At 56.0% G+C, this 24,768-nt stretch overlaps 2 protein-coding genes across 12 annotated transcripts; both read left to right on the forward strand.

Moving 5' to 3' along the window:
- Nucleotides 1-21,152, forward strand: ZDHHC1 (zDHHC palmitoyltransferase 1). Of its 11 annotated transcripts, none has more exons than XM_078063116.1 (12): nt 2-286; nt 6,505-6,551; nt 7,932-8,190; nt 13,139-13,250; nt 14,806-14,907; nt 15,288-15,412; nt 15,511-15,669; nt 15,947-16,059; nt 18,834-18,994; nt 19,241-19,334; nt 19,472-19,550; nt 19,650-20,120. In XM_078063116.1, exons 2-12 carry the CDS (start codon nt 6,543-6,545, stop codon nt 19,931-19,933), a joined length of 1,497 nt encoding a protein of 498 aa, XP_077919242.1. In that variant the 5' UTR covers nt 2-286; nt 6,505-6,542; the 3' UTR covers nt 19,934-20,120. The 11 variants fall into 11 exon arrangements, with proteins under 11 accessions (XP_077919245.1, XP_077919242.1, XP_077919243.1 ...); XM_078063117.1 differs by having other exon boundaries at nt 13,142-13,250; XM_078063115.1 differs by having other exon boundaries at nt 3-286; nt 7,932-8,174; nt 13,075-13,250.
- TPPP3 (tubulin polymerization promoting protein family member 3) lies at nt 21,068-24,768 on the forward strand. Its single transcript, XM_036115074.2, has 4 exons — nt 21,068-21,226; nt 23,653-23,846; nt 23,962-24,115; nt 24,227-24,768. The coding sequence occupies exons 2-4, from the start codon at nt 23,659-23,661 to the stop codon at nt 24,413-24,415; spliced, it is 531 nt and encodes a 176-aa protein (XP_035970967.1). The 5' UTR covers nt 21,068-21,226; nt 23,653-23,658; the 3' UTR covers nt 24,416-24,768.

A 24,768-nucleotide genomic window follows, 5' to 3' on the forward strand; every position in this document is an offset into this window, starting at 1 on the left:
CAGGGGAACGGGCCCAGCGCCTGAAGAGTTCTAGTCCGCCTCGGCCTGGCCGGGCCGTACCGCCAGCCGGCTCCAGCAAGATCCCGAGGACTCGCCGGCCCGGCCTCCGTCGCGCGGCCCGGGATGGGGCCCCGCTCCGGGCCGCGCCGCCGCCTGGTCCCGGGGATCATCTCCGCTGCGAGGGTCTGAAGTGCTGCCGCCCTGGAGGGTGGACGGCCAGGCGCGGGGGCTGAACCACTGGGTGACCTTGGCAGGGCCGATCTGGCTTGGTCGCCGCGACGCGCAGGTGAGGAGCCCCCATCGCGGTCCTCACCTGGAAGCTCGGCCTGAGCCACGGGGTTGTGGCTGTGGCTGCCCGCCGCTCGGCCGTGCTCTGCGCTCACCTCGGCCTGGAGCCCGCGGCCTGGGCTCCAGGGACCCGGCAGAGCGCGGGGCTTCCTTCTAGCGTTCATTAGGTTCACGTATCTGCGTTGAGCGCCTCCTGTGTGCCAGGCGCCGGGCCACGGAGGACTCCTAGAAACGGCGCGATCTCCAGAACCCACAGAGTGTTAAGGGGCGGGGGGGTGTGCTGGCGCCAGATAGAAGACTAAAGTGATTGTAGGTCGAGATAAGTGCTCTGGTGATGTAATGGAGGGGGCGGGGGTGGTGGTCAGGCAGGGTCTGCTGTAAAACGTGACTTTGAAGCTAAGACCTGAAGGTTGAAAAGAAACCAGCATTGTAAGTAGGGTAAGGGTGTTTCTGGAAGAGGGAAAAGCAAATGCAAAGGTCCGGAGACAGCAAAGTACTATTAAGGAACAGAAAGTGGGAGGGGAGCATTGAAGGGTGTAATGGGGTTTCACCTGTATCCCAGCAGGAGGAGGAAACCGTTGAAAAGCTGTGAGGAGTTTGACATTTTGAAAAGCTCCACCTTGCTTCGGCTGCTGTAGGCCGCACTTTATGACCGCACACCAGTAAAGTAGTCGAGGGCTATCCTAATTCTGCCAGTCTAGCTGTGTCTCCTAGAAGAAGTTAGCCCCTCTGAGACCCAGTGTCTTCGTCTGTGAAGGGGGGATGTTGTTTCGCATGTTGTTTATGAGAGAGAAAGTGAGAGGCCAGCCCATGGAGACCAATGACAGAGGAGGCCTATGAGAGCAGTTGGAAATGCTAGGACCTACCTCAGAGAGTTGTGAGGGTTTATAAGTGAATTCTGTCAAAGCACTTAAAGCAGTGCCCTGCACAGAAAAAGCACCCTCTAAATGCTAGTGATGGCCATGGTCACTGAAACGATGTAGGGGACCAATGATGGAGGCTTGGATTAGGGTGATGGCAGCAGAGATGGTAAGACATGGCTTAATTTTTCTTATTGAAGGAGAGTTGGATTTAGAGATAGATGAAAGGGTGTTCTCTGCTTTGGTGGAACTGGTGGTTCACTGTGGGAGATGGGTTTGTAAACAGATAATCACCATGACCTGCAATAAAAGCAACATTGGTGCTTAATTAGCCAGGTTTTTTTTTTTTTCCCTTTTATTTTTCTTACTTTGTTTTGTCACAGCTTTGTTCTTAACGACTGTTTCTTGGTGGGTGTTCCTTAGGGCTTGCTCCTAAAATCATGTGAGTTGATTTCCTGGTTACAAATCCACAACCCTTGGCTCCTCTCATTGGCCTTGCTTTCACTCCATGTTGCTCCCCGCCCCCCCTTCTTGTCCCCTTTCCCTGGCTACACTTGAATCCCAAACAGTTTGCAGTGGTTGCTTCAGGGGGAGAATGGCACAGAAAATGTTTTCAGACCATGTCAACTCAGGCATGATTGGGGTTTCAAGCTTTTCTTGCTCTAGCATCCAACTTCTGCATGTTGTTTGTGTGAGGAGCCCAGCTGCATCTGAGACCAGTGACTGGAGAGGACTATGAGAACAGCTTGAAGTTTCAATTTATTTTCTGGGCATTGTGGTGATGTGCATCCTTTAGTCAAACTAGAACCACTTCCCAGAATTTTAAGGCCAGAGACTTCTCTGGCACCTGTGGGGAATTTTAATAAAGTATTTGCCCCCAAACTTCCGTTATAAATGACTTTTCACATTGTAAAACAGTGTGCACCATGTAGCATTTTTTTCCAGCTCCTGTTTAGGCTTAAATTGGGCATCTGTTAAATCTCAGTGAAAATTATTTTAAAAGCAGATCCAGGGAAGAAACCTGAAAATTTGGTTAGAAGTATCCATGGAAAATCATTCAGGTGGCAACCATAAATCCTCTAGCTTTTCTTAGCAAAAAGAAAAGATGGTTGTGAGCAAAACCATCCTGTGGTATGCACTTTCCCTTTGGGTCCTGGAGCCGTGGAAAGCTGAGCTGGCCTTTGGCTGAGGACTGGACCAAGGTCCTGCCAGCAGCTCCTCTGGTGGTCTGGTTCCAGCTTTGACAAGACCCCCAACAACTCACAGGGAGCCCTATGGTTCTTCCTCACAGCTTTGTAGATGAACCATTCAGAATTGCTTTCGAGAGTGAGAAAGCATTGAACTAAAACCGGGCACTCTTTTTGCCTGGTCGTTAGGTGGGATTTCCTTGTTTGTCAGGCGTGGCACAGGGCCCTGGAGCCCACAAGCACATTTGGTCTGCACGGCAGCCCAGTGGGCCGGGAGGGTAAGGGTGACACCCCTCAATTATTGATCTGACATAATTCTTTTTACAAAAGCCTTAAATGCACGTGGTAAAAAAAAATTTCAAATGGTGCACAAAGCAAATCTCTCTCACCGGATCCAACTAACGCTCCTTCCCAGAGGCTGGCAGCCCCTGTGTTGGCCTTCTTGTATTTCTTTCCAGAGAGAATCTGCGCAAATAGAAACTTAAACGTCTCTCCGTCCCCCTTTGTTTTTACGCAGTTGGTAGCACACTCTACAGCGAGCCCCACGTCTTGTTTTCCACTTCATTGTGTATCAAAGGTCATTTCACCTCTCTCCGTTTTGGTGTTGTACGGCCTTTCATTGTGTGGCTGTGCCCCAGTCGGTTTACATTGTTTTTGTCCTTTATTATTACAAACAAGACTGCAGTGAATCTTTGTGTACTTTGTGACCATATGTATAAGATAAATATCTAGAAATGGAATGACTGGGCCCAAGGGTATATGTGTTCCAAAGTTTGGTAGACATTGCCAAATTGCCTTCCAGCTAGCTTTTTTTTTTTTTTTTTTTTTGTAAGTGAGCTCTACGCCCAACATGGGGCTTGAACTCACAAACCTCAGATCAAGAGTTGCTTGCATGCTCTATGGACTGAGCCAGCCAGGTGCCCCCCGCACCCCCCCCCCCCAGCTAACTTTTTTGAAAGCTGAGTAAAGGAGATACCCAAAGAGGTCGCTCTGAAATTTGCCTCCGGGTTACCCAATCTGTGAGTGGCAGGGCAGGAACCAGAACCTGGCTGTGTCTCTAGGCCTAGCCCTCTTGCCTGGCTCCAACCTGCCTCTCTCCGTCGGTGGCTCAGGTTCCCAGGCCCTCAGTACCCCCCAACAGCCCTGTCTCTTCTCCTCTGACCCTATCACTCTACCCTCCCAGTTTAGTGGCCTCCGCCTACAAACCCTCTTTAGTAATTAAGTTGATTCTTTTCTGACATTCTCAGACATCTTGCAGGAATGCAGGGCTGCCCGTAGCCTCTCCAGGGCTGGGACAACTCAGTGTGGTGGTTTAGACAGTGCCATTCGTGAATCTCAGAACAGCATTCCCCAATATTTTTTTTTTCTTTCGGTGAGAGCAGAGGTGGGCAAGAGGGAAGTGGATCAGTCAGGTAACTATTCTGCAGTTCATAATGAGAACTTGAAATGTTAAGAATGTTAAGAGTTCCCTTATGTAAATCAGGCATATAAATTAAGGTCACCTAACTTTCTTTTGAAAATGCAATTTTAGGGGCGCCTGGGTGGCTCAGTTGGTTAAGCGACTGCCTTCGGCTCAGGTCATGATCCTGGAGTCCCGGGATCGAGTCCCGCATCGGGCTCCCTGCTCGGCAGGGAGTCTGCTTCTCCCTCTGACCCTCCTCCTTCTCATGCTCTCTGTCTCTCATTCTCTCTCTCTCAAATAAATAAATAAAATCTTTAAAAAAAAAAAAAAAAGAAAATGCAATTTTAGAGTTTTAGCAAGTGAGTGTTAACAGAAAGAGACTGTTGTCATCCTGGCAATGACCTTCACCTTATTGGGACAAGGGAAGGGCCTGTACAGCCGGCCCAGCCCACCTCAGAAGCCAGGTGGGTCCTTGGCTTACCAACGTGGTGGTGACCTTTGGCCATAACACTCCATGGGGCCTCTTCCCTCTTGTCTTTCCTCCATCTCCCCCAGTTTAACTCTGTGGCTTGTTCTGTGGCAGCAGAAAGTACATGAAAAATCTTTCACCAAGGCTCATATACCTCTCAGAGATGCAGCTGGGGGCATTTAGGGACCTTGTGGGCTTGACCTCCATCTCCTGGACCAGTTCCTCCCAAAGCACAAGGCTGCTGGGCTGCAGCCTTCCCTGGCCTACCCTTGCCCCTCTTGCTCATGCCCTCTTCCCCACTATGACTAGAAAGCTTTGTGAAACACCCACCACCTTTGTATCATTACCCTGCTTTAAACTTCCTGTGACTCCTGGTGGCTCTTCAGTAATACCCAAGCTTCCTTGCCTGGCCTCCTAGGCCCCATGGGATCTGACCCTGCAGCTCCTCAGGGCTCAACTCTCTCTCTGGATCTGCCCCCTACACACACACACACACACACACACACACACACACACACACAGCCGCCGTGCACCCTGTGTTCTGTCACACTGAATGGCTGGCCTTTGTGGGACCCATTCACCCACCCTCCACCCACCCACGACCACTACCCTCATGTCTGTCTGGGCCCCCAGAAAGCACGAGCCTGTGTTTACATCTTCAGCGCACTCAGGGGGCTGGGCCCCCACAGTGCTGCCTGGGCCAGTGTGTGAGTGCAGTGCTCTGGCCAAGTTGTCCGGGAGCAGAGCCATGCATCTTTCAGTCTGGGCTCCTAGAGAAGTGCTGAGAAGGGAGGGACAGCCAGAGAAGTTCCTGGGTCTGGTGACAGTGCTTGGTCCCATCCCTGCTTGAGAGGCCCCATCTTGGATTCTCTCCTACCCCTCAGCCCTTTTAGTCAAAGTCTTTTGGGCCAAAAGACTTTGTAGCCACCAGCCCCACAGGGGAATATGCCATCAGTTAAGAGCTGGCCGGCCCAGGTTTTCGGGGCAGGTGACAAGCCAGCTTGCATGTCCGCTCTGGAGTGCCGCCCCTGCCGTAAGGGCTTTAGGCCCAGTAGCCCCATCCCCTTGCCCACAGTCTCATACGAGCGGCACCTCCCTGGGCCAGGGGTCCCCTGGTTTGGAGTCAGAGCCACCCCCAAAGCCTCAGATGGTGACTCCTCCCGCTTCAGGTAATCGGGGAGGCAGCAGCACCTGGGGGGGGGGCCTGTGGCCACTGCCAGCCCACTCCGGGCAGCGAGGACACGTCAGCCATGTGCCTCTGCTTCTTTCTTTAGAAACTTCAAGGTGTAGGGCTGCAGAGGTGTGAAGATGGCAAAAGGAACGCTGGAACTTAGGGCTCCCAATTCATGGGTTCTCTTCCAAGTAGTTACCCTGGTGATGGTGTCACTGGAGAAGTGAGGTGCAAGCCACAGGGATTTGCCCCTGAGCAGAGTCCCCCAGCTCGGCTGTTCACAGGGCTTCACCTCATGACCTTTGACTGTTTCCAGAAATCAAAGACAGATTTGCTACGTCTGGGGACATTGAAAATGAAGTGGTGCCAGCTTTTTTTTTTTCTCTTTCTTCTCTTTTTCTTTTTTCAATCACCTTTGTCCATTTGATCAAAGGTGAGATGGTTACAATGACCATCTAGTGGCCCAGCTCTCATGGCAACATGTTCCTTGGGACCCCTGGTTTAAGAAAACAGCTTCACCGCTCCCCATCCCTTTGAAAATTAGAGTTTCAGATGCAGCAGCCTCCCTTTGGAGAGACGGGGACAAGCCAGAGGGCTATTTTAAGGGTAATTACAATATCTATCATTTAGGGAGCATTTATGTGTCAGGGCCTTACTTACAGGGTCGCTGATCTATACACAGCCCGGGTAGCCATCCCTACCCCCCGTTTTTCAGATGAAGAAACTCAGGCCACTCAGCTGGTAAGTGCCAGGACTTGAACCTTAATCTCTTTCCTCCAAAGCTGGGGCTCTTTATTCACCTTTCACTGTTTGTTATTGAAGACAAAGCAAATGACCAAGGGATTCCACCTGAGTCCCTGAGAGAAAACTAAGGTCATTCCATTTAGCTTTGAGATGAGGCTACTCAGGTGAATACGCCAGACTTGACTTGCCGGAGGCGCTGGGCCTCGGGCGGGATGAAGGGCAGTGGCTGAGTGGGACTGTCCGGCAGTCAGGGTAAGAGCCAGCAGCCGGGGGCGCTGGGGCAGAGGTCTGTCTGCATGGTGGCTGTGCGGAGTGGGCCAGATGGCTTTGGGTGGACCAGGGTTCCACATCATTTACCGCACCCACATCTCCCTTTATTTCAGATGTTTTCAAGTCAGCAAGCATTTACTGAGCATCTACTATGTACAAGGTATGTTGTGGCTGCTTGGGGGAGGGGATGTGGGGAACAGGGGTGAATGAGTCACCGTATTGTTGCTACCCTTAGGAGAAACTGGCGTAACGGGGGGCAGACATGAGGATGACACAGGGTTCTGAGTGGCAAAGTGACTTGCCCAATAGAGACTAAGCACGAGAGCCCCCTGACTCTGGGGCATCAGGTACAGCTTCCTGGACTCTTAGACTGGGCTCTGAAGGTCAAGTCACATTTTGTTGGGCCGAGAGGTGAGGCAGATGTTCTTGGCAGATGTGCTGAGGGGGGTCTGCCGTACTTTCTGGCATCGTCAGACCCCCGGGCCCACGGGCATGGGGGCTCCTGAAAGGAGAGTCCAGCTGCCTGGGTTTTGTGGGCTGCTCTCGGCCTTCCCACCATGAGTTCTCCCCAGGGGTGGCGCTGCCTGCCCAGGCTCCAGTCCCGCCGCAGGCCCAGAAGATACTGTGGGCGGGGCTCTTCCTGCTGGAAGGACAGCGCACCCTGCCTGCCTTGCTTGTAATTCTGGCCGCCAGGCCCGTCTCAGACTGAAGGATGGTGGCGTGGGGGCTGGGCGAGTGCTGCCACCTGGTGGTCAGCCTCTGCAGGAGGCCCGGCCTTCTCAGATCTCAAGTGAGTCAAAGAGCATCAGCCCACCTCTCTGTTCCCAGGGCACCAGGCTCAAATTTACCTGGAGAAACACGGTCGTTTCTGGGGCTGGAGGGAAGCAAGGAGGGATCCTCCCTTCTCTGTTGCATGCTGGCTCCTCCCCAGCCAGGAGGTCTCAGGCCGCCCTTCTGAGGCACAGGGGAGAGCTTTTAGGGTCTCCCAGTGGCCCCTGTCCTAAAGGGATTATGTGCTGGCCCAGGGGCAGAGGCCAGACCCCCTTGTGAGCACCTCTACTCCCTGTTTCCCCTCGCAAAGAGTAAGGGGCCCCTCTCTGACACTTGCATTTGGGCCTCAGGACAGAGGTGACTAACAGAATCAGCATGTGTTCTCAGTGCTCTGGCCTCAGCCTGATATTGTTACCAGATGAGAACATGTCTTACTGGGTTTAACTCTGATGGCTGTGGAGACAGAGCACTTCGAGTAACAGGCAGCCACACTGTGTCCTGAATAAACCCTGGCCCCTCCTACCTTGTCCTGGCAGGGGCTGGGGCTGGAGCTGGCTTTGGGGCTTCAAGAAGAGCGCTCCACTACCACCCTCCCCCACGGGCTGTCTTGGCCATGCTAGGGCGCTGGTCGCCCCGCAGAGCAGCTGGGAGATGGCCTCACGTCCCAGCCTGCTCCCCCCTGCTGGGACCTGGCTGTAGGCATGGGCTGCTGGGCTCCAGCCCGGGCCTCCTCAGGCTGATGCTCTCTCTACTTTTTCTTCCTCTGGAGATGAACATCTGCAACAAGCCCTCCAACAAGACAGCCCCCGAGAAGAGTGTGTGGACAGCGCCTGCCCAGGCCCGCAGAGTGTCCCCCGAGCTGCAGGGCCAGCGGTCGCGCCGGAACGGGTGGAGCTGGCCCCCTCACCCTCTCCAGATTGTGGCTTGGCTGCTGTACCTCTTCTTCGCTGTCGTTGGCTTTGGGGTCCTTGTTCCCCTCCTGCCTCACCACTGGGTGCCCACTGGCTATGCTGTATCCTTGGGAAAGTGTGGGTAGTACATGGAAGGCCTGGGGCAGTGGACAGGGACATGGCAGGGGCCTGAGGCCGTGCTCCGGAGCCTCAAAGAAGGGCAGACAGGCCCCTTCTCTGCCCAGGAGGACCAGCGGCCGGCCTGGCTTCCAACCCGTTTGGCCTCTCTGCCTGGTGGGGTGAGCAGATGGACCGAACGTACCTTGGAGCCTTTAAAGCCCACACAGCTGGGAACCTCACCACCTGAGGCACCGCAAGGGTGTCATAGACGAAAGCCTTAAAGCTAATTACGTCCAGAGCTCGACAGGGGATAAATTAGGGAGTAATTATTCCATTTACAAAAGACTTTTTCACTTTTCAAAAAGTCATGGTAGAATTCTTTTACATACTAAGTTTCCCGGTATATTTAACATGTGGTTTTATGTACGGTCAGATAATTATGCTGTTCCCGGGACTGTTTAGGAGCTCATTGGTTTTGTAAATCACACTCTTAGGGTGAGGTTGAATTGACAAGAGGAGGGATAAAGATGCCCTGGAGGCTCCCGGGAACAGTGACAAACACAAACTTGCATGAGCCTGGCGGTGTGACTGCCCTAGCCTCGGCCACAACTCCCAGGAGCAGGGGACATGGCTACAAGGCTGGGAGGTCGGGGTGCAGCAGGTGGCCATGTGCCCCTGTCCAGAGGGTCCCCAGGAGAGTGTGCCCTGGTACGTGTGCTTCATGAAAATGATTTCTTGGGCTTCGTGGGGGAGGAAGGCTAGAGTGAGCTAAAGGAGCTTCGCAGGGATGAACTTGAAAGCTTTGGGCATAGAGTCAGCAGCTGAGCGTGGCCACAGCTCAGCCCTGTCGGGGCTGTACCAGGCTGAGCAGCTTCTGCCAGCTCTCTGGTTCTCGGCCTCCTCCTCTCTTTGACAGGAAGAGTCCTGCCGGCTTCCCAGAGGACAAGGAACATGCAAGGGTGTGTGTGTGTGAGCACCAGAATGTGTGAGCTAGAAGGGTAAGCTTGCTGTCCTTGGTGAGTGACAAGGACAGGTGTGTGGAGAAGGACTCTAGAGAAGGTTCTTGTCCTCAGACACCAGCAACGTCACTGGAGGGCTTCCTGGTTCACTAGGGCCCAGGGCCTCCTCATCAGCTCTGTAAATGGAAAACTGGACTTTCCCTGAGGTGACTAACAGGCCTTAGTCAGTGCTCTTAAGTAGAATGCTTCATGAAACATTCCTCCCGTGATCTGGGATGGGCGTACCCCTCATCAGGATTACCTGGGTTTCTGCCACCAGGGTACCTGGGAAGGCAGGTTAATAACCACATGGTGGGAGTAAGTCCAGTCAGGGCAAATGACAGTAAACAAGAGTGACAGCATTTATTGAGCACATATATGTACCAGGCACGGTGCCATCCCCTGTATGTGGACTGTGTTATTCGATCCTCATAACAATCAGTAAGGAAGGTGTTCTCCCCACTTTACTAGTGAAGAAATTGGTGCTAGGAGAGATTGACTTCCTGAGGTCACACAGCTGATACCCACTGAGGCCAGACGAGCTGCTCAGGCAAGCTGACAGTGAGGCAGTGGGACGGTTTAAGGGTTTTGTCCTCTCCACGTTCATTGCTTTGGGCAATGTGGAGGCTCACAGAGCCACCCAGATCGGCACTCCCATTTCTAGGCCTGGATGCCTCTCCTTCCTTCCATCAAAGCGACCTTTCTTCTGCAGGCTTCCTCAGGGCCCCTGAGGAATGAGGTAGGCTAATGGTGTGTACCACATGCCCACCTCGGGCCTGGAACTGGCCCGGGCCCTGGTGTTGCTAAGAGGAGTAAGACAGGGCCCCCGCCCTGGGTGCTTAGCCTCCCGCTGGAGGAAAGCCTTGTAGCTTGGAGGTGGTCACATGGTAGGTATGAGGGTGGGAGCCTTACAGCAGATTATGGGTGGAGGAGGGCCATGTAGACCCGCGTCGCCATGGGCCCAGATGCTCGCCTGACGCGCACCCGGCCTTCTCTGCGGCTGTTTCTCCAGGTACCCTTGGCTCGGCCCCTTTCCTTCATCACCTGTATCCAGTCAGTCAGCAAGTCCTGTTGATGTTACCTCCTAAGTAGCTATCAGACTTGCCCTCATTCCTCCCCACTGCCGCCTGCCCCTCTGGACTAGATGACCGTTTCGTTTCCAGACAGGTCTCCCCACACACACTCTCACTTGGGCCAGTCCATCTATGTCGGTCTGTGTCCCAGCAGCTGAGCGCCCTTTAAAAATCCGGTTTCTCCCCAGCTTAACATCCCGTGATGGCTTCTTCCTGCCTTAAGGAATGACTTTCAAGATCCTCAGGGCTCTCTGGGTTCTGGGTTGTGCCCATTTCCCCCGCCTCTTATGTTCTCTCCTCTGGGATTCTCTGTTGTGACACCACTGGTCTTTGGCTGGAAGGCTTTTGACTCTGTCCCAGCAACCAGCTAAGGCACGAGTCCAGAACTAGCAGCCCCTGGGCCTGTTTTGCCTACAGATCTTCTTTTCTTTTTTCTTTTTTTAAAAAGATTTTATTTATTTATTTGACAGAGAGAGTGAGAGAGGGAACACAAGCAGGGGGAGTGGGAGAGGGAGAAGCAGGCCTCACGCTGAGTAAGGAGCTAGATTCCAGGACCCTGAGATCATGACCTGAGTCGAAGGCAGACGCTTAACAACTGAGCCACTCAGGTGCCCCTTTTTTCTTTTTCTTTTTTAAGTAGTCTCTGTGCCCCATGTGCAGCTTGAATTCACGACCCCAAAATCAAGAGTTGCATGCTCTACCAACTCAGCCAGCCAGGCGCCCTCAGATTTTATTTCTTTTTTTAGGTGAGATTTTCTTTTTTAATTGGGGGAAAATTAACACACAAAAAAGGACAGTCTTAAGTGTTCCTTTGGCAGGTGTGTTTTTAGCTCACGCACAAGTTGGGGGAGGGGCAGAGGGAGAGGGACAAGCAGACTCCGTGCTGAGCACAGAGCCCTACGTGGGGCTCAATTCCAGGACCCTGAGATCGTGACCTGAGCCGAAGTCAGACACTTAACTGAGCCACCCAGGCGCCCCTGGCAGGTGTGTTTTAAAAATTATTTATTTATTGTCAGTATTTAAAAAATGAGACTTCACATAAAAATCCAGATTTCTGGTTCCTTTTGAAAAGGTAGAATTTGGTGACATGTGCCCGCATTCCTGCATGGCAGCAATGAGATGAGCTGGAACCACACATCAGCCACCCCTCTGGCTGGGACTCTGTTTGCTCCCAGTACCCAGCCAAGACCCTCCTATCGATTTTATACCAGGTGCCTATTGTCTGTTCCTCTCCAAGTCTCAGCTGAGATGATACTTCCTCAGGGCAGCCTTCTGGATCCCATCAGACTAGATGAGGCCATGCAGTTACTCACTTAGTCCCATGAACTTCCTTCTTTGTAATCCACCCATTATATGATTAACATATGTATTTCCCACCTGACTGCAGGCGCCTTGGGGTGAGGGACCGAGTCTGGCTTGCTCCTGCCATTGCCCGTAGGGCCTGGTGTAAAGAAAGACCTCAGTGAACAGTTGAATGAATGAACCAAGGGGTGGGGAGGGGAAGAAGTGTTGGAGCAGGCAGGAAGCTGAATGTTTGCTAAATATTCAGTGTGTCTGAAGAGAGGCTGGAATGGTGAGGAGTAGTGGTTGGGGATACCAGGCAGTTTTGACAGGAGCTGTGGAGCTGGAGCGGAAGGGCCCTTGGCACTGAACTGAATAGTAGACTGTAGTTTGAGAGCCATTGAGAGCCACTGTAGAAATTGAAGCGGACAAGATTTTAGGTTTAAGCTATGCAAAGCTCACTTCGGGACCAAGTGAAGGGCAGGCTCAAGGGCGCGCAGACAGGAGGAACAGTCAGGAGACTATGGAATAACCCAGGGAAGGGGTGAAGGCCTGACCTACAGCCAGAGCCGTAGGGACAGAGAGGTTGTGATGGGCTATGGGACTCGCATTCCGCTGTGGTACAGCCACTTAGGGCAGAGCCTTGCTCATGCAGACATGTATGGAAGTTTGGCTGCTGGGAGGAGGAGGAAGAAGGAAAAATGAGGTTGGGCAGCTGATGGATGGAGGATGAATGATGGAGGGATGATGTCTGCCTGGTTAGCAAGAGGATGGATGGATGGATAGATGGCGGATGGCTGCCTGAGTAGAGTCTCTTGGTGAATTTTTACTAATTTAGACTTTGCAGCAAGTTGTCAGCATGCTTGTCCCCAGCATTTGGTCTAGTCATTGAGCAGTTGGTCCTAGAAGATCTGTGTTTCAGCTCCAGAATTAGCCATGCTGCCCCTGGCCAGGCCCTGAATATGCCAAGTCACCTCAGAACCCTGAGCCCTAGGGCTCCAAGTAGCTGGACTCCAGTCGGGGAGGTGGTGGGTGTATGAGACCCTGTCTACAAGTGATTCTCCATCTGGCCCAGCTGCTGAGAAAGGATGGCTGCTTCCCTCTCAGAGCTGACTTCCTATGAAGGCAAGAGAAACAAACTTAGAACTTATATTTTGAGTCCCTCGGCCTTAGAGGATAATCTCCTTCAGTCTCACTTCATCATTTAGAATCTGAAACTAGATCATCTGGATTCTGAGGTCAGACCAGCCAGCACCTATGGCCGTCCTGGAGGAGTGAGGCCAGAGGCCTGTGGTTGGGGCCCCCCAGCGGCAGTAGGCAGGGGCTTGTGAGCTTTGTTACCAGATGGCTCCTCTCTTCCATCTGGGTCATGGGTATGCGGTCTGACAAGGAGGCTCTCGTGGGGCTGGAGGTAGGAGGTGGGACAGGCAGAGAGTCTCTGCATGAGGGAGTCACATGGAGGTAGCCAGCCGTTGTCAGGCTCCAGAAAGTTGGGGAGGGGGGCTTCCAGCCGGCAGAGTGCGGAGTGAGTCTTTAACCTGCTGGGCCAGTGCATGGGCGCCATCTTTGCCGGCCACCTCGTGGTTCACCTGACCGCTGTCTCCATCGATCCAGCAGATGCCAACGTGCGGGACAAGAGCTATGCAGGGCCCCTGCCCATCTTCAACCGCAGCCAACACGCACACGTCATTGAAGATCTGCACTGCAACCTGTGCGACGTAGATGTGTGAGTGAGTGGGGGCTGAGGGTGTGTGTGGGTGCCGAGTGTGCCCCGGGCAGCTGCCAGTGGGCGCTCCAGGCAGAGAGGGGCCTGCCCAGGGCTGTAGAGTTATCCTGGTGCCGCAGAACCCTCGTGTTTTACACAGTCAAGAACCTTGATGGAGTGACAGAGAATTGGGTGAAGGACAAGGAGATTGGAAACAGAAGATGAGGAATGGCATTTCCAACAGTTAAAGTAGGAAACATTTGGCACTGCCACACACTTTTCTAATGACTAACAGTTAGTCTAGTTAGACTAACTAAAGTTAGTCTAATGACTAACTTATTATGTGCTAAGTGCTTATGAACAACCGTGCAGGGTGGGCAGCATCTTTGTCACCTCACAGAAGAGGAAGAGCCCAATGCTGTAAAAGGCTGAGAGGCCTGCATATGGCTATGGGGTAGCAGAGCCAGATTCACAACCCAGCCTGCCTGGCCCCCAAGCCCGTACTGTTATCCTCAGTTACCCGTGAGGAATCTGAAGCCCAGAGAGGCCAAGTGACTTCCTCCAGATCACACTGCTAGTGGGAAGGGCAGTCAGAATGTGCAGAGCCCATACCCCCTTGGCTGTTAGGGACTGCCTCCCTAGGCCCCTCTCTCCCTTCCTGGAGCTTCCAGCCTCAGGCAGGGGATTGGGGGTGGGGGTATGGTCCAAGGCTAGCTCCACATTTCTAATCTTGAGATCTAGCAGCCTGTTGAAGGGGGTGTGTCCACAGGACAGAGTAAGAGCCGACGGCCTTAAGGCACTGAGGAGTTTGGTGTCACATCATCCTTTCTTTCGCCAGGCACCGGTCAGTGCATTGTTCTTTAGTGGATGCCGTGGCACTGGCTACCCACTCCGTTCTCTTCTGGGGGAAGGGGTTGCAGCTCACTCCTCCACACCCCGTTGGGCGTGCATTCCTAATGTGACCTCACCTTATCTGACCCCCTGCAGCAAACTGCTCGCCTAGATGTCAGCTTGCTCCTCTTCCTTTGGCTCCCTTTGGGTAGCCCAGACAGACTGCGGTTTTCTGGAAGAATGCCAGTAAAATTCCCATAGACTGGCAGGGAAACAGGGACTCAAAAAATGGAGATGTCAGAGAAAGCAATGCAGGCCCTAGACCCAGCAGCCTTGCTCTCTTCTGCTCCCTGGTCGCACGCGTGCATCGTCTCCTGGCGCGGCGCAGGGGTCGTTGCTTGGAAAGGAAGCCCCATTTCCGTTTCATACCACCGTCATGCAGGTGCGCAATCCTAGAGTGGGAAAGTGTGGTGGCTCCCAAGCCCTCCTTCCTCCGAGTCCCCTGGCCCTTCAGAAGCGAGGCCTCCTGTGGCTGCTCTGCTTCGCAGTGCCGCCAGAGGGCGTGCGCGCTCCCCGTCGCCGCGCTCCGCCGCGGAGCCGAGGGCCTGGTGGGTAACCCGCTCCAGGTGCGGCGTGCGGGTGGCTGGTCCCTCCGCCGCCGCCTCCGCTGCCCTGCGAGCTGCCCCCGGGGAAGTGCGGGGAAAGCTAGCCAAGTGCGTTGTGCCCCTTCCACCCCTTCCCGCAGGAGCGCTCGCTCCAAGCACTGCAGCGCCTGCAACAAGTGCGTGTGCGGTTTTGACCACCACTGCAAGTGGCTCAACAACTGCGTGGGCGAGAGGAACTACCGGTGAGAGCGGGCCGCGGGCCGCACCTTTGCCTGGGGATGCGTGGGTGTGAGCGTGAGCCAGGGACCCCGAGCCTGCCTGTGGGGCGGGGCGGGGCTCGGGTGCTTAGAGGGCCCGGCGCTGGTGTGCACTAGCGCGCGCTGGTCTGAGGGTGGTGCTCCTGGTGGCTGCTGCCCGGGACTGCTGAGGGCAGGTTTGGGGTCTTCTTCCTGCTGGGGCGGCCGCCCAGATTAATCTCTGCCCAAGCCATTGACTGCGTGAGGAGTTCGGGCTGTGGGGTCAGAGGCCTGGGTCCCCATCCCATCCACGGGCCCTTCCGAGTTCTGGGCCCTTACCCAGCTGGAGCACCTGGGTGCTGACAGCTGCCCACGGCTGGGCCCAGGCTCTTTCTACACAGTGTGGCATCTGCCTTACTGGGTGTCCTGCTCCTCGTGCTGGTGGCCACTTATGTCTTTGTGGAGTTCTTTGTCAACCCCATGCGGCTGCGCACCAATCACCACTTTGAAGGTCAGTTCCAGCTCCAGGCCCACTCCCACCCTCCAACCCTGGGCCTGTTGGCGGGGCTGGTCATAGCCCCAGATGAGCAGTCTGCCTGTGCCTTGCAGTGCTGAAGAATCACACAGATGTGTGGTTTGTGTTCCTGCCCGCTGCCCCTGTGGAGACACAGGCTCCTGCCATCCTGGCCCTGGCCGCCCTACTCATCCTTCTGGGCCTGCTTTCCACAGCCCTGCTGGGCCACCTGTTCTGCTTCCACATTTATCTCAGTAAGTCCCTCCCCACCCGCGCCCCAACACACACACACACACTCACACACCTACACGTGCCTTGCAGGGGATAGGGGTCCTTCGGCCACAGGGAGGTACCAGTTGTGCTGCAGATCCCTGAAACCATGCTCCTTCTCAGTACTGGCTTTCTGGTCTCACTTCATGGGGTAGTGTATTTGGGGACAGTGGTTTCAGGCTGGGGCTGGGTACCCTCCCTTACCTTCTGAACTCTAGGATCCCCTTTCCACTGCATTGAGCCCTCTCCTCACCCCCTCAGTGTGGCACAAGCTCACCACCTATGAGTACATCGTGCAGCATCGCCTGCCACAGGAGGCAAAGGGGGCCCACAGGGAGCTCGAGTCATGTCCCCCCAAGATGCGGCCCATTCAGGTATAGAAGTGGCTCAGAGGGCTAAGGGGGTGGGTGATGGGGCCTGGGTGTGGGAGGGGTGGTGGGCTGTGTAGCAAGCCCCAGTGATGAGACAGGGCAAAGGGAAGCAGGCCTGGAACCGCAGCTGGAGTAGGGGATGCTGGAGGCAATAGGAGCGAGGCCAAGCCTATACTCAGCACGTGTCTGCTTCTCAAGTGTGGGCACAGCCAGAGGGAGCCCTGTGTTTCCCTGACCCCATGTACACTCCTGTCCAGGCTCCAAGCATGTGCTGGAGGGCATGGAATGTGGCAGCCTGAAAGTGGGCAGGTTGGGGCTGCAGAAGAGAGAGGGGTGGACCAGCGAATAGGTCACTAGGATGGAGCCATCAGTTCTCTCCACTCGTGATCCTGAGCCTTTATACCCATTACCCTATTTAATCTTTAAAAGAGCCCGTGAGGCAGGTAATGTAACTGTACCCATGTTGCAGATGAGCCTACTGAGGCCAAGAAGGGTTAAACAAGCTGGGTCTGGGAAGAGTTAAAGTCCTTACACTCTGAAGCAGGAACCCTCCAGCCCAGCTACTGACCAGCCTATCCCCATTCCCACGCCCCGTGGCTTCCTGAGGTCAGCAGCTGGGGGTGGGGGTGGTCCAGTTCTTGGAGCCCCCAGGGACTGGGAAGGCAGGGGGCCCAGGCAGGCCTTGCTGGGAAGGCTGAACTCTGGATCCCAAGTCCTCATGGCAACTAGACACAAACACAGGCTGGTGGGTGGATTGGGAGAAGGCTTGGGACCCCGCCTCTCCTGTTGTCATTGCCAGGGGCGGGCCAGGCTGCAAGGCCTGGGGGAATGCTGACTTTTGGTGGCAGCCCCCCTGCCACACCACCGTGTACAGAGATTGGTGCCTGGCACAGAACGCATGTAAGTGCAGTGGCAGCCATCCTGGGAGTGGGCAGCTTCTCCATCCCCACTTCACAGAGGAGACAGCCTCAGAGATGTAGGCAGGAGACTTTCTCAAGCTTCATAGTCAGTACCCATTGAGGCAGGGCTGGCCTTAGGATGCTTAGACTAGAGGGCTCTTGGCCCCTGCCCTGTAGTCACTGCCTGCCTAGGCTCTGGAGTCGGGTGTGGCAGCAAGAGCAGCAAGGGCAGTTAATATCATCTGCACATGACCTGAGGGAGGCTTCCCGGGGGGGGGGGGGGGGGGGGCGGGGAGAAGGGATGTGCTTGTCCCACTGCAGAGAGGACAGTGCTGAGGCCGAGAGGTACCATTTACTGCGCAGGAGTGTGCACATTTTGAAGGTCTCTGTGGGAGGATCCCAGGGGGATTTGAGTGGGGAAACCCCGCTGTACCCTCAGACTTCTCCAGCTGGCTAGGGCCTGGGCTCCTGTCTCATCCTGGCCCCTCAGGCTTCTGGGACCATCCTCTGGTGCTGCTTCTCCCACCCCTCCTGCCCCACCCCCCCTTCTGGAGCCCAAGGGCACTAGGGTAGGCTTTGGCCCTTTCTGCTGGGCACTGGAGGGGTGCTGACTCCACACTGAGGAAGAGGAAAGATGTGGGGTACAGATTACCTTGAGGTCCTAGCCATTACCTTGAGGTCCCAGTTCTCACGACTGGCCTCTGACCCCTTCTTTTCCAGTGTTCCTCTGCTGAGGCTGTCACCCCCACACTACTTTCCAGAGGGCTAGCCTGGGCATTGGTTGGGCATCAATCTCCATATCTGTGCAGCCAGCCTGGGGCCGGCTGGGCTCTGTCCCCCAGATCTGCCAGGGCCCTGAAGGCAGCCTCCCCACCCCCACCCTGAGCAGGAATGCGGGAGGGGCCCCACTCTGGAGCCGTTGCCCCCAAACATAGGCTTGTTTTAGAGACAGCGTTGCTGTTGCAGTGTCATCTCTGCATTAGTCAGGACGCCTGGGTCTCCATGGAAACGACTTCGGAGCGGGTGACAGCTGTCCGGGTGCCCTCCCCCACGCGGTGGGGGCGGGGCGTCGTTGTACTGGCTCTGCCCTACACCCTCCGTACCTGGGTTGGCCTTTTCCTAGGTTTTGTCTCCTCATCTGCAGTCCTCATGGGCGTCCTGTGTCCTGGGTGGCAGCCCAACCCACTTCTGTGACCTCCTGGCCTCAGGTCCCTGCGCTTTCAGGGGTTGGGTCTGCCACTCCCAGTGTGGCTGTGAGGATCAGTGACTAAAGTAGACACAGAACTTGCCTATAAGCCTGATCCCAAATGGGGCTGTGGAGCTGTTTTTTTCCCTACCTCTTACTGCCTCCTCTTTTGAGGTGGGGGAGACCTCCCATCGTCCCACTACCCCCATCACTACCCCCACTCCCCCACCCCCCAGGTAGCCAAGACTGTGGCTGGTACCTTGAGGACTCAGCTCCGGTCCAGTCATGCTGTGACACAGCCTTGGGTGCACACTCCGGCATATGAACTGCTGGCCAGTTTCCCACCAGGGAAAAAAATCAGTTCAGAGACTGGAACCCTGGGAAAAGAGAGGAACAGGAGAGGGTTGCTCTGAGAGCCTCTTCCCCACCACCCACCTTGGCCAGAGCAGACTGGGTGCATTGGACCTATGAGGCTAGGGGCTTCCTGGAGGAGGAGTTTGACGAGATGAAGTAAGGAAGATGGTGGGGATGGGGTAAGGTCCAGAAATGGGTGTTTTAAGCCTTGGCCTACAGAGGGATTTTCCCAGCGTAGCTGGGAAGCTTGGAGGACAGTCATAGACCTCTGCCCCCAGACTTCCCACAGAGACCAGTGAGAAGGGGGTGTTCTGTATAGGATGGGGTATTGTATACAGGATGGAGTAGGCTCAGGACCCAGAAGGCCTTGGATCCACACCTGGCCCCCCAGCCTCCCTGACCCCCACCTTCCCCAGGAGATGGAGTTCTACATGCGGACCTTCAGCCACGTGCGCCCAGAGCCCCCTGGCCAGGCCAGGCCTGCCACAGTGAATGCCAAGTGAGTGCAAGCTGGGCATGTGCCACCTGGACATCTCTCATTGGCATGGCAGGGACATCCAAGGTGGGAGAAAGGGGGTAGGCCAAGGCAACAGTATATAGGTCTGGGTCCAGCCTGGCATACCCTTGGACAAATCAATGCCCCTTTCTATGTACTAGGAAGGGAGGCTTATTTCAGAACCTCCAGTGGGGTGGGATTTGAGGGAACAATGGCCATCCAGCGATTACCCTTCCACTTCCCCCTCAGTCTTTCCCAGTTCTTTGCCACCCGAGGCCAAGTGGAACCCCCACCACCCTCCTCCCTAGAGACTCAGGCTCTGCCCCCCCGGATCCGACCCCAGGTAAGGGGGACTTTGCTGGCCTCCTTGCCCAGGAGGAAGGGGTTGGAAAGAAGCCTCTACCCTGCCCCACTCCTCTGCTTCTTTGGGCTATGTGCGGTCTAGGGAAGGGGCACTCAGGTTCTCCCCTCTCTCTGCAGAAAAAGAGGAAGCGGCGTGTGTATAAGGTGCCAACCTCTGGGACCTTGGACCCTGAATCGCCGCTGCCCAGGCTGCCGGGTGAGTGTCTCTTCCTGACTGCATCCTGAGCTCTGAGGGAAAGGTAGGGACCCGAGAGTGTCACAGCCCCCAGTTTCACATTTTCCTCCATCCCCGCAGTGCCCCGGGCCCCAGGCCGCAGCTCCAGCTCGCCATCGGACTTCGCCGGCGCGAGCCCAGTGCATGCCGCTGGGCCTGCAGGCGCCTACCACTCGGCGTCGGCCGAGTCCATGGACGAGATTCCAGTGGCCCAGACGCGCCTGGGCAGCGCCGCTCTGGCCGCCCCGGGGGGCAGGGGCCGAGAGACCGGGCTGGCGCTGCAGGTGCGTGCGCCCGCGGTTTTCGTGAGCCCGAGCAGCGGCGAGCCCGGGGCGCGGGGCGGCCCGGAGGCTGGCCTGGCTTAGTCGGGTGGAGAGGCAGGAGGGCCAAGGAGGAGCGGCCAGCCGGATTCTCTATGCAACACCCCCACTCTCGCCGCACCGAGTGCACTTTAGGAGCCCCTGCGGTCGGCGGGATGGGATCCCTTCCCCCAAGACTCAGCAATACCCGCCCCACCGGCCATGATGCTCCAATAAACTTTTTTTTTTTTTTTTTTTTTTTTTAATGCTTTTGCGGACTTAGTGCATACTTTCTTAATGGCAAGGGCCACAGGCCATCCTGGAGCTGGACCATTGTCAGTCGGCCTAGGGGTGGGGTGGGAGGGGCTCGTATATTGAGTCACCACCCAGATTGTCATATGGAAAGGTACACGTGGACCGAAGGCGCTCAGGTACAGGGCTTCTGGTTGTGAAAAGTCCTTGGAAGGCTGCCTGGAGGAGGTTGTTTTTCTTGAAGATAGGGTTTATACTTGAAGAGGGAAAACAGGCTTTGAGATCCGGAGGCAGCAGCAGGAGCAGACACTGCGAGGCCGACACCGGGGTAGGATGGGAATAAAGGAGTACGCGGACCCCAGAGGTCCTGGAACTTTTTCCTGCAGTTGGGATGGCGGTCGGTGTACCAGGATTCTGGGACTGGGCACTCGTGATTCGCTCATTGTTCCCTCCTGCTCCCACAGTGCTCCCGAGTTGTGGCCTGGGGATGCCAAACGTTAATTGGAAAGCTGTGGTCTTGAGCCAGCTCTAGACCCCAATGTCATCGAGGGAAGGGACTTCTCCCCACCCCAACTCCCCCCGCCCCACCTCCCTCCCACCCCGCCCGCTCCAGCTCCCAAATGGCCTTTGGTTGCGGCTCTGGAAAGCTTCATCTCCCCCGTGGAGGTGGGGGCCTGCTTTGAACTTTGGGCGAAGCCCCGGATGAGGCTGTTTTCTTATTAGGGGGTTATCCGAGGACGTCCAGAGCTGCAGAGGGCCTGTCTCCCCCAGCGCGAAGGCCACGGAGCTGCCCTGGGAGCTGCGGGATAAGGCTCTAGCAGTAGCTCCGCCCCCGCGGAGCGCGGAGGGGGCGGGGTCCTGTGGGTGGGGCCAGCGTGACCTTGGTCATTCTCCCGCCGAGGCAGCCCTGGGGGTGGGACTCGCTGTCTCTATGGAGACCGAGAAACAGGGGATAATACGGCGGAACCGCCCGGGCTGCAGTCCCGCCCCGAAGCCGGCAGGGAGCAGAGCTTTGGAGCCGCCTGGTCTCCCGCGTCTGTCGGTCCGTTCTTGCGTCCTTCTGTACATCGAACACGCACTGCAGAAACAGCCACGAAGTAGAAGCAGGTAAGAGACCCGGGCGCCGACCACCCTAATCCGTATCCTGCATGATAAGGAAGAGGGTGGGGTGGGAGCGCTCTGGAAGGGGTTCCAGCCCCGATGGTACCGAGCCAACTGAGCGGCCCTGTCCTGGGCCCCAGGCGTTCCTCCCCCACCTCCTCGCCCGGCTGATTGATGACTCCAGCTGTCCCAGTGGGAGCCAGCGGGTGGCCCCAGTTCTTGGGCGTGGCTGCTGCATCCTTGGCCTGCAGACTCGGACTGCGGCCTGCGACCTGGTTCCACCTGATTAGTACCAAGAATCCTTCCCACAGACAAGAGTGAGCACTGGAGGCAGAAGCCTGCCAGTCACCTGGGACAAGCATCTGTGTCCCACAAGCTCCCCCAGACTTTACCCTTGGGCGGGGTCTCTGGATCCCTGGTGGGAGATTGCAGTGTAGAGAGAGGGAAGGGGAGTGCTGTGTGGACTGGGATTGTGGGCTGACAGGGTCATTACAATGTAGGGGCTGTGGGGACGCCAGTACCAGAAATTGCAACTTAGGGATGGGTGAGGATGGTCGCTGGGAGAGGGTTTTCAGTGTTAAGGCCAGTGGTAAATGTAAAGGGGGTGTAGTTCTGTAGGGGCCCAGGCTGTGGTCACTGGAAGCCTTAGGATAAAAGACAGAGGTAGATGATGTTTGCTGAGGACATGACTGAGGGTGTGGTCAGGAGGCTGCAGTGGGGATGCAGAGTGTGCTCAGAGTGTCTTAACATGGGGGCTCTCAGCGTAGTACCTGGGAGTCTGGAAGTGCAAGTCTGTGGATGTGGGCACCTGGGGGGCTTCAGAGCAGGGTTGAGCATGAGGCCAGAAAACTGGGTATGTGGACAAGGGTGGGTCTGAGGATGTGGTCGGAGGCTACAGGTGTATGGAGAAGGGGGTGAGTAGTGAAGCTCTGGTTAGGGGGCTCAGTAAGAGCTGTGGGTATGTGGATGGGGGTCCTCATCCCAGGACTGGGGTGTGTGTGGATGGAGGCAGCTGCAGCGGAGGGCTGCAGGTGTGGTCAAGGAGGCCTCATTACTGGTCTGTTACATGGAGGGAATTTCAGTGTAGGGCTGTAGGTGTGGTCAGGGGACTGCAGGGGGGCTGTGAGGGTGTAGGAGGGACATTTTAGTGCAGGGCTGAGGGTATTATTGGTGGGTTTCTGTACAGAGCTCTTAGTAGATGTGTGGGGGTGGGTGCTGAGGTAATGGTCCAGGCCCTCAGTCCCAGGGCTGGTTAAGGGTGTGGTCAGGGGAATAAGGCCGAGAATGTTGAGAGCCAGGGCTGAGTACATTGAGCTGTGGGGCTGTGGACTGGTGTGACGGTGCTCGGGGTGGCCAGGGGCTTCCATGGAAGACTGAAGGTGTAGACACTGGGGAAGTATGCCACAATGTAGGGTGTAGGTGTGAGCACTACAGGACCAAGACCATTGTTCCAGTCACCAATATGCCTCTGGGGGCTCATAACTTTACAACCCCTACCCATGCTCGTCCCCAAATCACCTGCTCTTCCTAAACTCTACAGACGGAGGTTACAGCGCCAAATGGATGGCAAGGGGCCAGGTGGCCACGGTTGTGCCCCAGGCGCTGGGAGTGCTGGTGTGCCGCACCCGTGGGCCCCAGTTCCCTAGCCCAGCCCAGCCCAGCAGCACTGGGAGCTTCTCTCTCAGCCGCCCTGACACCATCCTGCCCTTAGCAACATTCTCCAAGTAGCACTACCCTCCCTTAGCAACTGTCTCCAGGCTTCACAAACTGTGGCCAGGCCAGCCCCAAACTCCTGCTCCCCTCATGTTTTTGTTTAACAGCAAATAGTAACAAGGTCCTGGCTGGGCCAGCTGCACCCCTGCCTAAGGCATGCACCCCTGCTCATGCTTTGGCTCCCTTCTCAGCCTGGGCTGGGTCTTGCTGGGTCCTGATGCCCCTGACAGAGACCCTGTCCTCACTAAATACCTGCCCAACAGCAGCCTGGCCTGGCCCTGACCTAGCTTGGCATGGAACTCCCAGGGAGGGGGGCCAGCCCTGCCACCCTCACTTCCACCCAAGCAGGCCTTGTGCCAGGGCCAGACAAAGCCATGGCCCCAGCTACTGACCTCAGTTTTTCTGGACAGTGCCACTCTGTCCCCAGCCTGGTGTGGGCATCATGATTTCATCTTAAGTCCACTCTAAGCCAGGGCTGGCATTAAGTGACAGCACCTTTCCTTTCGGGGCTCTGGGGTCCAAGGACGCACTGGGTGCTGGCCCCACTCTCCAGGCAGCTCCATCTCCAGTTCTGAGGGTATATGGCATAAGTGCCCATAACTCAGAACTTGGTAGGTTTTGAGGTAGCAAGTTTTGAGGTAGAGGCAGTGATGTTCTGTGCCTTGGGGAGGGGATGGGCAGCTTGGCTGCGAGGTGACTGAGGTGGGTCCCCCCTGCAGGGTGGCATGGCAACGAGCACAGATGTGGCTGGGCTGGAGGAAAGCTTCCGCAAATTTGCCATCCATGGTGACCCCAAGGCCAGTGGGCAAGAGATGAATGGCAAGAACTGGGCCAAGCTGTGCAAGGACTGCAAGGTGGCTGACGGAAAGGCCGTGACAGGGACGGATGTCGACATCGTCTTCTCCAAAGTCAAGTGAGCCCCAGGCAGTCCTTGCTTCTGATGTTCCCAGAAGGTGGGGAACTGGGGGGCTGGAACCAGGGAAGACATGGAGAAGGGGGAAAACTCATGGTGCCCACATACCTGGCAGGGGAAAGTCTGCTCGGGTTATCAACTATGAGGAGTTCAAGAAGGCCCTAGAAGAGCTGGCAATGAAGCGATTCAAAGGGAAGAGTAAGGAGGAAGCCTTTGATGCTATCTGCCATCTGGTGGCAGGCAAGGAACCAGCCAATGTGGGCGTCACCGTAAGTACCCTGGCTGGTCTTGGGTGGCCACTGAGGGGGATATAGGGAATCACGGCTGGGGAGGAAGGCTGGGCTCCCTAACCGGGCCTCCCTGGAACTCTATCCAAACAGAAAGCAAAGACCGGAGGTGCTGTGGAACGGCTGACCGACACCAGCAAGTACACAGGCTCCCACAAGGAGCGCTTCGATGAGAGTGGCAAGGGCAAGGGCATTGCTGGGCGTCAGGACATCCTGGATGACAGCGGCTATGTGAGTGCCTACAAGAATGCAGGCACCTATGATGCTAAGGTGAAGAAGTGAGGCCTGGGAAGGCCCCCACTGTGGCTGCCCCCAGCAGAGCCTCAGGCCTGGGCCTAAAGGGCACGTGGAGCAAGAGAGCCCTGTCCCCTCCCTGCTGGACCTACCACCCAGTGCTTTCTGCCCAGCCCCACAGGGCTAGCCCACCAGGCCTCTGACCCAGACTGCTCTGCGTCCCCTTCCCCTTTCCTCCCTGACTTCTGGCTGGCTGGGGAGAGTCTGTGCCTATAGTCCCACTGCCCCACCCTAGCCCCAGGCATGGCTAACCCCTGCGTGCTTGCCTCATATTTAAGCTGCTGCTCTGGCCAAGTGCCAAATTGTTACCCAGACCTCAATAAAGACACCTTTTGTACCAA

Source organism: Halichoerus grypus, chromosome 15 (assembly GCF_964656455.1).
Source record: "Halichoerus grypus chromosome 15, mHalGry1.hap1.1, whole genome shotgun sequence".
Taxonomy (NCBI): Eukaryota; Metazoa; Chordata; class Mammalia; order Carnivora; family Phocidae; genus Halichoerus; species Halichoerus grypus.

Coding starts and splice junctions, on each gene's coding strand:
- TPPP3 (XM_036115074.2), top strand. CDS start 23,659: ATGGCAACGAGCACAGATGTGGCTGGGCTGGAGGAAAGCTTCCGCAAA. Junction 23,847..23,961: donor ATCGTCTTCTCCAAAGTCAA/GTGAGCCCCAGG, acceptor CATACCTGGCAG/GGGAAAGTCTGCTCGGGTTA. Junction 24,116..24,226: donor CAGCCAATGTGGGCGTCACC/GTAAGTACCCTG, acceptor CTATCCAAACAG/AAAGCAAAGACCGGAGGTGC.
- ZDHHC1 (XM_078063115.1), top strand. Junction 15,670..15,946: donor CTGCTTCCACATTTATCTCA/GTAAGTCCCTCC, acceptor TCACCCCCTCAG/TGTGGCACAAGCTCACCACC. Junction 19,335..19,471: donor CCCCCCGGATCCGACCCCAG/GTAAGGGGGACT, acceptor CTCTCTCTGCAG/AAAAAGAGGAAGCGGCGTGT.